The 12,456-nt window shown below is 46.3% G+C and overlaps 1 protein-coding gene across 4 annotated transcripts in view; it reads left to right on the forward strand.

The window, feature by feature from the left end:
• LOC121279055 (collagen alpha-1(XVIII) chain-like) overlaps positions 1 to 12,456 on the forward strand; it is a 539,532-nt gene that overhangs the window by 445,235 nt on the left and 81,841 nt on the right. For all 4 annotated transcript variants that reach the window (XM_041189891.1, XM_041189890.1, XM_041189889.1 and 1 more), the window contains one exon: positions 3,798 to 3,851. In XM_041189891.1, coding sequence (XP_041045825.1) covers positions 3,798 to 3,851 — 54 coding nt within the window. The remainder of the gene's footprint in view (positions 1 to 3,797; positions 3,852 to 12,456) is intronic.

The raw sequence follows: 12,456 nt of genomic DNA on the forward strand, positions 1-12,456 counted from the left end.
CAAGGTGCTTCACAGAAGAACATGGGACATTGAACCAAAAGTAAATGATATTAGGAAGGGGTGATCAAATGCTTGGTTAAAGAAGATTGTAATAGACTGGAGGGGGTCGGTGGCGGGGTGGGGGGGGGGGGTGTGGGAGGGGGGGTGGGGGGGTGGTGGGGTTTGGATGGTGGGGGGATGCAAGGTGGAAAGATGGAGAGGATCAGGGAGGATATTCCATAGCTGGGCCCTAGGCAGCTGAAAACATAATCGTCATTGATGGGGCAAAAGGTAGACAGGACGCACAAGAGGCAAAGGAAATGAGCTGATCAAATAACACAAAGCCTATGGCGCATTCCACAGACTTCAGGCTCCATTGAGTTCCCCTTTCCTTCTAGCCACATATTACAATATTCTTCCAAAATCCCAACCACTTTCTATCTCTCTCCTTCAAAAGCCTCTGTAAAGCCTACCTCTTTGACTATGCCTTCAGTCACCTCCTCCTAATTCTTCCCCTAAATGATGTTTGGAAGAGCGAAACCATCGATTTGCCCCCCACCCCATTGACCATTCGCTCAGGTTTAAGCAGCCCATCGAAAATTTTGACATTCAGTTCAACCCAGCGTTGAGCTTCAAACCCCACATCCGGTCACTTCAAACTCCAATATTATTTACCTAACCCTTACTGCTGCCAAACCCTCGTCCACACTTTTGACATGTACAGACCTGATTCCTCCAATATCCTCTTTGCCAGCCCTTTATCCTCCATAAACTCTGACTTGTTCAAATTCCAGCTGCTAGCATCCTGCCCCACATTAAAATCTATCATTTACATCATTTCACACCTATATTATGTCATTATGTCCCAATGCATTGAATCAAAATGCTCAATCCTGTCCATAAGCTCACTACCCCTGCAATCTCCAGCTTTGTCTGCCCATCACTCCCCCTTAAATCCCTCCACCTCTCCTCTCCTTTAAAAACTATCTTTTTAATCAAACTTCTGCTCACTCATGTCCCTAACTCTCACACCATGGGTCATTGTCTATTCCCTTAATCCTTTCACTGATTTTCCCTTTCCCTCTGTGAAGAACTTTGAGATGTTTTCTATATGAAAGGTGCTGTTAGTTTCTGTTGTGACTGCAATTAGGCTGCCCATGAAAGATGTTGAATAAATGCAACCTTTTGTTAGATTTTCAAATACAGTATGACCAATTAAAGAAGGAACTTGTAGTTATTCTAGAGTCTTTCACAACTCAGGATGACCCAAACTGCTTCACAGCCAATGAAGTACTTCTGGTGTAGGCACTATTGTAATGTAACTCTTTCGAGTACAAACACGTTTCTATCTGTTCCTATTCAGATGAAATTACATTGTTTCATAGTTTGCCATAGTGAGATCTGAACTCTTGATAATCTTTTAAATGAAAACCAAATCAACAACATTGGGATAAATCAGGCACAGCCCCTAATTCAGGTCAGCTGTAAAACCAAGAACAAAGTTTAAAGGAAACTTACAAACTTTAAATCAAAATGTGATTAAAGGGGTCAACAAAACACCCCAGTCCCCGCGGTGCCCACCGAGCACGGAAGGCCTCGAGAGTGCCAACAGACACCGCGTGCTCCTTCTCCAGGGACATCCGGCAGCGAACGTAGCCACGGAAGAGGGACAAACAATCGGGCGGGACTCCCCCGTCGATCGCCCGCTGCCTGGACCTGTTAATGGCCAACTTGGCCAGGCCCAGGAGCAGGTTCACGAGGAGGTCCTCCTCCTTCCCGACCCCCTTCCGCACCAGGTGCCCATAGATCAGGAGCGTGGGGCTGAAGTGCAAACAAAACATCAATAAAAGGTTTTTCAAATAACTAAAAAGGGAGTGCAGTCTACAACACCCTATGTATACATGGTCCACGGACTCCACAAGACCGCAAATAGGGCACGTGTCCTGAGAGTCCGTGAACCTATGCATCCTCTTATTATAAGGGACTGCTGCATGCAACACCCTCCAAACCAGGTCCCCGATAGAAAGGGGGAGGACACCTCCGTAGAGGGCCTCCCATCGGGGGCCTCCGCCGCCGGACGGCAACAAGGCATGCCAGGGCTTGTCCGGTCGACGGACAAGGGCGAGAAAATGGAAGGTGTGCAGCAGCAGTCCGTACAAAAAGCCCCTCTTTGCCGTGCCAAATGGCACAGAGGGCATGTCCCCGAGGCGGCTCATATTGCGGGGCACCAGCAACTGAGGGAGGGTTCGGGGCTTGGGGCCAATGTGGAATTCTGTCCGAACAGGGGAACGTTCAGACGGAAGACCACCGCGCACCTGGGCCACCTCAAGACCCAAAATAACGTCGGGTCCGAGCACGACCGTACTCAGGTCTTGGATGGCATCGGCTGCGACCTGGACACTCACAGACGCGCGTCGCGCCAACTCCTGCGGGAGCATCCAGCCCAGTCCTCCGCCACCCAGCACGTCCCCGATCCTGGTCACCCCTGCGGCCACAGCCCTCCTCTCCGCCAACCACTGAAGAGGACGGAGGGGCGGATTCCTGAGCAGCGGCTCTCTGATGATAGCCGCTACTCCTGACGGGGGAGAGCTGCGTCGCGAGGCAACCACTTTCCAGACTTTGATCAGGTCCTGGTAAAAGACGGGCAACGCCTGCAAGGAGCCACCGAGGCCCAGCTGTTCTATAAACAGGAGCTGCACGTCATAATTCAGGCCGTGCACCTGACGGAAGAAATACGTCATCAGGGCACACCATCTAGGAGGAGGCTCAACGTAGAGCTATCGCTGCAGGGTCTGAAGGCGGAAAGTCGCCACCTGTGTGCGTAGGCACACTAGCGCCTGACCACCCTCCCTAAGCGGGAGACTCAGAACCTCGGCAGCGACCCAGTGCAATCTTTTGTCCCAGAAGAAGTCGACTAACAATCTCTGGATTCTTGTGACAAAGTCCGGGGGAGGGGTCAAAGTGACCAGCCGATACCACAACATGGCGGCGATCAGCTGGTTTATGACCAGAACTCGACCTCGGTAAGATAGCACTCGGAGCAGTCCTGTCCAGCACCGCAGGCGAGCGGTGACTTTCGTCTCCAGTTCCTGCCAGTTTGCCGGCCAGGATTCCTCAGCGGGGCAGAAACATTGACTGTCCGCATAAACTCAAGTGAATATGCCCAAACTCAAAACGAGCATTAATCAGTGTAACTCTTTCAAGTACAAGCACATTTCTATCTGTTCCTATTCAGATGAAATTACATTATTTCATAGTTTGCCATAGTGAGATTTGAACTCTTGATCTTGGGGTTACAAGCCCAGTACCATAACCATTTGGCTATTTAGACCAAGCACTAGTGTAGTGTAGGCAAACAGCAACCAATTTTCACACAATCATGCGCTAATGAGCAGAGGTAATCTGTTTGTGATATTGGTTGAAGGATGAGTATCAACCAGGATACCTCTGCACTTCTTTGAATAATGCCATGGGATCTTTTCTGTGCACCTGATAGGGCCTCGATTCAAAGTCTTAGCTGCAAGACAGTACCTCTGACAGAGGATCTCTGTCTCTCAGCACTCCACTAGATTATGTGCTCAAGACTCTGAAGAATTTGAGCCCACAAACCTCTGACTCAGAAGCAATGGGGCTAGCACTGAGTCAAGGCTGCCACAAAACTATATGGTACATATTTGATAGCTCAGACTCACCATTTGAAATAAGCAGTTGCCCATTTTGAAGAAATGTTTATTGATTAACAATAAGTACCATTCACAAATTAGACTTTCATTGTGTCTGAAGTGTTTTAACAGTCTGGTTTTATCCTATTTCTTCAGGGCCCTAGAGGACCCAAAGGTGACCTTGGTATCCCTGGTTTTCCAGGAATAAAGGTATGTCAAATTAATGAAAAATCATCTATCATAATAAATGTTGAGGGTTTAGTGACATATCAAGGGCCACCTGCTGAATATATTTGGTGACTTAATATTATAACTCTTTCTCAGCCTTTGTCTTTGATTGCATGCATAGTCATGGATGTTAATACTGCTGTGGGTTTTGGAGCAATTCCACACATGTGAAATATTGAATGGCTCAGAAAGATTGTTTGAAAAAATATATTCTTTAAAGCATAGTTTGTTTCTATATCTGTGAACATCCCAAAGCAGCCAGCCACAAGGAGTGCAGTCAGAGCTCAAGGTAGTATGTGCTCATGTATCCCCTCTCATCTTACAGGTAAAGTGCCTGATTTCCACTTTTTACCATATTTGATTAACACAAAACATGGTTTAGGGTGGGGAGGGGAATCAATGACAGAAACTTGTGCTGGCATATTGTCCTGAAATACCAATTCTCTCTTATATATTACTCTACCTAGTCCCCTCATAATGTTATACATCTCAATCAAATTCTGCCTCAGCCTTCTCTGTTCCAAAGGAAACAAACCAGCTTATTCTATCTTTCTTAATAGCTAAAATGTTCTACAGTGAGCAACATCCCAGTAAACTGCCCTTTCTACTGCAATCACATCTTTTCTATAATATGGTGACCAGGAGTGTATGCATTGCTCTAGCTGCAGTCTAACTAGTGCTTTATACAGTTCTAGCATAACCTCCCTGTTCTTACATTTTATGCCTCGGTTAATAAAGGAATGTATCCCTTGTGTCTTCTTAACTACATTATCTACCTGGCTTGCTACCACCAGTGACCTGTGGACATGCATTCAAGGTCGCTCTGTTGCTCTACATTTCTCAGTATCTGACCATTAATTGTCTATTCCCTTGCCTTGTTTGTCCTCCCCAAATGCATTATCACATATTCTCAAGATTGAATTTCATTTGTGGCTTTTCTGTCCATCTGACTCAACCATTGTTATCCTTCTGCAATCTACAGTTTTCTTCTTCATTACCAACCACATGGCCATTTTTCATATGATCAGCAAACTTCCTAATCATGCCCCCTACATTTAAGACTAAATCATTGATATATACCAAGAAAAGCAAAAGTCTGGACACTGAGGAACCCCACTGGAAACAGCCTTCCAATCACAAAAACACTCATACACCATTACTCATCATTTTCTGCCACTAAGCCTATTTTGGATCCAAATTTCTACTTTAGATTCCATGAGCTTTTACTTTCCCACCAGTGTCCCATGTGGGATCTAGTCAAAAGCCTTGTTAAAATCCATATAGTCTACATCAAAAGTGCTACCCTCATCGACCCTCATTTTTTCCTCCTCAAAAAATTCAAAGATGTTAATCAGATAAATTCCTGAACAAATCCATGCTGACTGTTCTTGATTAATCTGTACCTTTCTACCTGACAATTTATACAGTCCGTCATATTTTTTTCCAATAATTTGCCCACCACTGTTCCTAGGCTGACTGGCCTGTAATTACGTGGACAATCCTTTCCTCCATTTTTGAACAACAATAAAATGTTAATCATCTTTTGGTATCATGGTGATGCTCAAAGCCTCAGATATTCCCATCACTTGCTTCTCTTAGCAGCAGGTGATAACATTTCCTCTAGGGCTGCTGGTTTACCCATGTTCAAAGATGCTAAAATATTTCATCTCTTATTATGTTTATCCTATCCAATACTTCACACTCCCTCCTTAACTACAATATCGGCATTGCTCTGAAGAAGAGTCATATGGACTCGAAACATTAACTCTGTTTCTCTCTCCACAGATGCTACCCGACCTGCTGAGTTTTTCCAGCATTTTCTGTTTTTATTTCGGATTTCCAGCACCAGCAGTATTTTGCTTTTATCTGCATTGTCTTCCTTTGTTATGAAGGCAGATTCAAAATATTCATTAAGGACCATGTCCATGGCTTCCGCCTCCATAAATGTTACCTTTTTGGTCTCTATTCTACCCTTCTCTTCCTTTCGTTATCCTTTTGTTCTTAATTCATAAAGCATCTTTTGGATTTTGGGAATCTGACCCCTTTCTTTTGTGGGAAATTAATCTCCTCCTTGAAAGCTGTCCACTTTTCTGGCACTGGTTTACCTCCAAGTAGCTTTTTCCAGTCCACCTTTGCCAAATCACATGTCAGCTTAGTAACATCAGTCTTCGTCCATCTTTGTCCTTCCTCATAACTATGTAAAATCTAACTTATGATTACTACTACCAAAATGCTCTCCCACTGATATCTTTCCTGCTGATACCCCTTCTACCTTACCAGCTTCATGTGTTAAAACTAAATCCAGGACTGCCTCTTCTCTTGCTGAGCTTGCTACATATTCGCTTAAAATTTTCTCCTGAGTGCATTTTAAGTATTTTGCTCCCCCTCTACCTTTCACACTGATTTTATCCCAGCTAATATTAGTGTAGTTGAAATCTCCTACCATTGCTGCCCTATTGTTTCTGCACTTCTCAGCAACTTGCCTAAACATTTGCCCTTCTATCGCTCTTTGACTATTTGAGAATCTATTCATGCCAGTAATGTGATTGCTTCTTTTTGTTTCTGAGTTCAATACGGCCTCATTTAATGACCGTTCTAGCTATCATCCTTCTTCACAATAGTGATTGTACCTTTAACAATATTACAACACCCTCTCCTTTCTTATCCACCCACCCCATCGGAAAATTCTGTAACATGGAATGTTGAGTTGCCATTCCTGCCATCATTTAAGCCAGGTTTCAGCAATAACTATATCATACTTTCAAGTAGTTGTCTGTACTCTCAGCTCATCTACCTCATTTACTAGACTCATTGCATAGAAGTGTGTACCATTAATTACTTAATGACTCCTTTGTTGTCTATTTTGTAACCTTTGCTTTTTCTGCCTTCCATTTCCACCTTTGCTTTTCTCCCTTCTGAATCAACACTCAAGTTTCCATTCATCTGTCCTGCCAACCCATCCAAACAGCACAAGCAACCCCACCCCCTCCTCCTACAACCACAATACTGGCCCCGGCTACGTTGAGGTGCAACCTGCCCAGCTTTTACAAGTGCCTTCTCTGCCAAAACTGGTCCCAATGTCCCAGGAATCTAAAGTCCCCCCACCTCCACCCCCCAGACCATCTCTCCAGTCACACGTTCAGTTCCACTATCCTCCCATTTCTAGCATGTGGCACTGGGAGTAACCCAGAGATTACTACCTTTAAGCTCCTCCTATTTAATTTCTTTTGTAGGTCCCTTAAATTTGCCTGAAGGACTTTTCTACCCTTGTCATTGGTATCATTATGGACCACAGTCCTTGCCTGTTCACCCTGCCCCCTCAGGGTGCTCTGGAGCCGCTCGGTGACATTCTTGGTCCTTTCACCACAGAGGCAGCATACCATCCTGGTGTCTCGTCTGCAGCTGCAGAAGTGCCTGTTTGCTCCCTAATCAAATCCCTTATCACTATTGGTGATTCCTGGAGGGACCATCACTGTACTAGTATTCAGAACTGCAGCCAATCACTGTGCGAAGCCAGCCTATTTTCATTTTAAATTCACATCGCTCCAACCTCCTAGGCCTTGGCAGTGCTGCAGGCCAGGGTTGTACAGATATCTTTGCTGGGGCCTGTATGTCAGGAGCTATTTTGTATGATTTATTTCCCTCCTTAAAATGTTATAATAGGACCTTCCTATACATAAAAGGGTGAGGGTGGTGCTGGGACAAGGAGTTGTATTTTGAAACTGCCCCTTGTACAATCATAACTTTTGATGGACAGGAAAAGGGTGTGGTCACACCTCAAGTTCCACCTGACCACCGCATCTCCAAATTATTGATGGTTGCACCAAGTAATTCAGGGGCTAGACGTTTATATTTGTTTTGTTTCATTGTAAGTACAAACCTAGAAATTCCAGTTTGTAGTGTCAGTGGGTGAACACTTAACACCTCCATTTAATATTCCTCTTTCTAATTAATCCATTTATTGTAAATAGCAGGCAGAGAAAAGCCACATGAAAATACTAAACACACACTCACTATTATTAATTATAATCCTTAAATTTTAATAAATTACCATTGTTTATGTGTTGTTTTAAGCACTTTGGGAGCACCTTAACCCCATGAACTGTAACAGTTCAACAAGGCTCACCACCATCTTCTCAAGGGAAAGTAGGGATGGGCAATAAATGCTGGCCTTCTCAGTGAGGCCCACATCCCTAGAGCTTTATAGAAGGATAGAAGATCATAGAAGCCTGAATAGAAGACCAGCCATGACCTCATTGAGTGGCGGAACGGGCCAGAAGGGCTGAATGGCCTACTCCTGCTCCTACTTCTTATGTTCTTACGAATATATAAAAAAAAGTCAGTTTATTCAATTTTCAAATTTTAAAATTCTATTCAAGTGCCACATGATTAACTTGAGTTCCAATAAAATGCAAATCTATAAAGTTGTCGCAAGATAGCTTAGCAGCATCTCTGCCCTTGGTGCAGAGACAGGCTTAACAGGAGAATGATTGGACAGTTGGAAATGGAGTTCAGGATCTGCAACACACCAATCATGATAATCGGACCATTAACACTGAACATCCTCCACATTTCATTCTCCAATCCATAATCCTGCTGAGCAAAATTCTGCAAAGTGTCTGGACAGTTACCATATGATAGTATAATCATTAAACATTCACTCAGAATTACAGACTGTCAAGTACACATACAGTGTACTCCACTTAGAGCTGAGACAGTTAATACTTCAAACATAACCAACACCATGAGATACTCCCCAAAGTCCCAAGTGAACTGGGTCAGCAAGTGGATATGAATAAAACTGATCCATTTAAAAAATTTCAAAAAGGTGAATAATGAAAGAAAAAAATTATTAGACAAATCAGCTGTCTAAATTGTTAAGCAAGTCAATTAAATAAATGAAAGGTGTTTCTTTTTGGCATAAATCAAAGCCACAGGAATATATTCCATTGATTTGGATGTATACAATGGATCTTAATATATACAGTGAATGTAAGTGTAAGGTTATATCCCATTTTAAGTAGCCCCAACTACAGTAATTTTACTATCATACAGTTAAGAAATTACTACCGACTTCTTTGCTTAATGTACAGCTTACCCATTCTACAGCAGTTTGTGAATGTGGATGCAGTTTGACTATGTGCTGGAAGGTGCACACTGCTGGATCAACATTCTGTACATGGAACTCTTTGAAGGTGTGAAAGAGACAAGTTTGTATGCATGTGCATGGAAAGTTTGAGAAGACCCTTGGGACAGCATTCAATACGTGCAGCATTCTGCGCCTGTGTGTGGAAAGTTTGCAAAGGAGTCCTCCAGAAGACAAGGTTGTCCAAGACGTTGCTTTACTTTGCTTCCTAATTTGACCCTGTAAAACATAAGTAAATTCTGCAAGATGGCTAGCAAATGTGCATTAAATGACAAGGATTCCACTACTCCCAAAAGGAAGGGGCAAACCAATACTTTGGAACAGAAACTAGAAGTGCTACAATGACATGATGATGCTGGCGAGAAGGTAGCAGCCATAGCAAGTTCAGTTGGGCTTCCACTAACGGCTGTTTGCACCATCAGGAAGAACAAAGAAAACATAAAAGTTAGTGGGTAAATTGCTGCTCCTCAAAGGGCCACGAAAATTATCCATACTTGCATGCTAGAAAATATGGAGCTCCTATTGAGTGTGTGGATCAAGCACCAGAACCAAAGGAACTATCCAAGAGAAGGCTAAGGGTGGAATCATCCGGTCCCGTTGGTGGCGGGCGTCATGGCAGCGGGTGGGGGTTAGAATTCGGCATGAGGAGGAGAAATCAGTTTCATGCCAACATGAAAGCACAGCAAGGATCATCCAATGAGAACACGGATCCCACTGGAGGCCGGTGTGAACCCGATGTGCATCCCGCTAATGGCATGCAAAGTAAGGCCTGACCAGAATCGTCCACCCACACCCAATTTACCATTACGCCGGTCGGGTGTAGCCAGCCCAGAACACGTCTGGACTAGTGTGACGTGTAGAAATTGGGACATCCAAGGAGCAGAAGATGCTGGAGCCTTATAGCTACCGGAGCATGGAGAAACACGTGCATTGCATGCTGGGTGGATTCTTATGGATATGACTCTGCTGCAAAGCAGCTCACAGAAGGTGGGAGGTCTCCAATGATGTCTCGGGTCTGTTTCGGAACATCACGGCCTTGGTCATGGGCTGCTATGGATGATCATTGAGGTGGGGGAGAGAAAGGTCCAGCTGTGAGTGGGAGAGGAAGGTGTACCAGGAAGCTTGGGGGGTGGTGGGGGGAGAGGGGCGGTGGTGGTGGTGTGGAAACAAAGGTGTCAGAGGGGTGAGATTGGGAGGGGGGAGGAGGGTGTCCAGAGAGAAGAGGGAGTAGAGGGGAGGAGGGAGTATGGGGGCAGGAGGGGTTTAACAGAGAAGAATGCTGCAAGTGGGGAGGTAGATGTAAGGGGGGAGGAAGGTGTAAAGGAGGGACTTCCGAGGGGGAATGTTGCCCAAGGGGAGGAGGGAATTTGGAGGGGGGAAGGTGTCAGAGGGGAGGAGTGAGTTCAAAGAGGGGATGGTGTCGGGAGCGGGGGAGGAGGAGAGAGTAACAGTAGAGGATGGAGTAAGTGGGGGTGAATATGCAAGGGAGGGATCTGTGGAGTCACTGACTGCTTCCTGGGTAGCAAACTGAGGGTGGGTGTGTTAGGGGGGAATGGTGAGTGTGAGGGGGAGCAGAGGGAGCCGGTAGGGTGGAGGGTGAGGCTGCGATAGTAGTGGTAGAAAGGACAGCAACTGTTGTTGGTGGGGACTCAGAGGCAGACACGGACTTGGCAGACAAACATGGGGGTGGGAAGGGGGAGGTCAATGTGCATGTGGGTGGGATTTTCAGGAAGGTAGGGAAAGCGCACGTCCACCTGGACATCCTGGAAAGACAAGGTTTCGGGTTGGTAGGTGATGGTGGGGAGGTGGAAGGTGATGCCAGGGGTTCCACAGTGATGGGCGAAAGGACATGGGTGATTGGGGGAGGGGAAAGGAGAGGGGAACTTACGATAAACTTGACAATTACCATTTCTCAGAAATCAAAAGTGAGCGGAGCCTCATGTTGGACAGACACAGATGCTGCATGGGAGTGTGATCAGTGGGTGGGCGGAGATGCAAATCAGCTCAGAATGACAACTGAAAACAAACCCCAGCTGGCTGCATTCAAAATGCTCAGGACATTGAGGTGAGTGAGATGGAGGAAGGCTCCCCGTGTGTGGGACAGTGCTTGCACAACCCTCCGAAAGGCCCTGCCACACACACACACTTCTCCCTCCAGAATCACTCATGGTCCTACTGTGTATAGCTGAACTGCTAGTGGTGGCAGGGTGGGGCGGGGGGGGGGGGGGGGGGGGGGGGGGGGGGGGGCTGCGGATGCAGTGGGAAGACTCGTGAAGTCTGAAAGACAACATTATACATTATCCAGTGACAGTGAATATATTTTCAGATTATAAAGTGACAGAATGTGTTCATCCAGGCAACCACTTGTGATCAGAATTTCTTAACCTTTCTAGGCCTACCACTTCTTCTAGGTGCTGCCCTGACATCCGCAGCAGGGGTGGAGGCAGCCTGTGTAATGGTTTGCCCTGTTGCCTCTGAAGACTTTGGCATGGGTCCTCTGGAGAGTCGAGGCCTTCAGGGCCCCGGTTTGCTTTGGCTGTCCTCCTGTGGGCCAGTTTTTCCCTCCGCAATGACAGAGGATGAGGTTGAGGGGGTCACAGGCACAGGGGACTTGGAGGGAGATGACAGTCTCTGAGAATCCTGAATGAATGACCCAGGGTGTCCAGTTGCCGTTCCTCCTCTCTTCAGGTGCTGGCGGGACCCAGCCTGACTCCTTAAGGGGAAGGAGCACCAGAGGGTAGTCGAGGTGCCCCTCTTCCCCCTCGCGTTGCCATTGCAGGAACTCACCCACGGCTGCTGCGATGGAGTGCAGGTCTGCGCACATCTCCACATTCTGCTGGACCAGGGTCTCCATGGCGTCTGCCATCCTTCTGATGGAGACCTCCATACGTGCAGATGTGGGCACCATTTCATCAGAGAGCAGGCGGACGCACTCCTTCAACTCATGTGCCACTCTGTTGAGGGCTTCCAACAGCTCTGCGTAATGTTCCCTCACCTTCTGCTGACTCTCCACGATGAGTTGGAAGGCCAAATCCAGCGGCTCATCATCTGACTCAGACCTCACGGATGCCTCTTCCCCAGCAGTTCTCCAAGAGCTGGGGGAGCTTGGCTGAACCTGTCTCTTCTTACTGCGGACACTTGCCCATGCAGTGATCACCAGATTGTGAACCCGAGCCTGCTCTACATCTCGGTCCCACCAAGGTGTGTGGATAAGCATTGTGATGAGCTTTCCAGGCTGCCCATTTCCAGCTCTTCATTCCAGGTGTCCTCTTGGCTGGACGTGTGGACATGAATGGAGCTGAGGGACTGACTGGCTGAGGGCGTTGGTCGCTCAGCAGAGCTCCCTGTGAACCAAAGTAGAGGTAATTAGTAACAAAAACAGAAAATGCTAGAAAAGGTCAAAAATGAAATGCTGAAATGTTGGAAAAGGGCTCTGAAGAA

The sequence above is a fragment of the Carcharodon carcharias genome, chromosome 6 (genome assembly GCF_017639515.1).
Source record: "Carcharodon carcharias isolate sCarCar2 chromosome 6, sCarCar2.pri, whole genome shotgun sequence".
In the NCBI taxonomy this organism is placed as follows: domain Eukaryota; kingdom Metazoa; phylum Chordata; class Chondrichthyes; order Lamniformes; family Lamnidae; genus Carcharodon; species Carcharodon carcharias.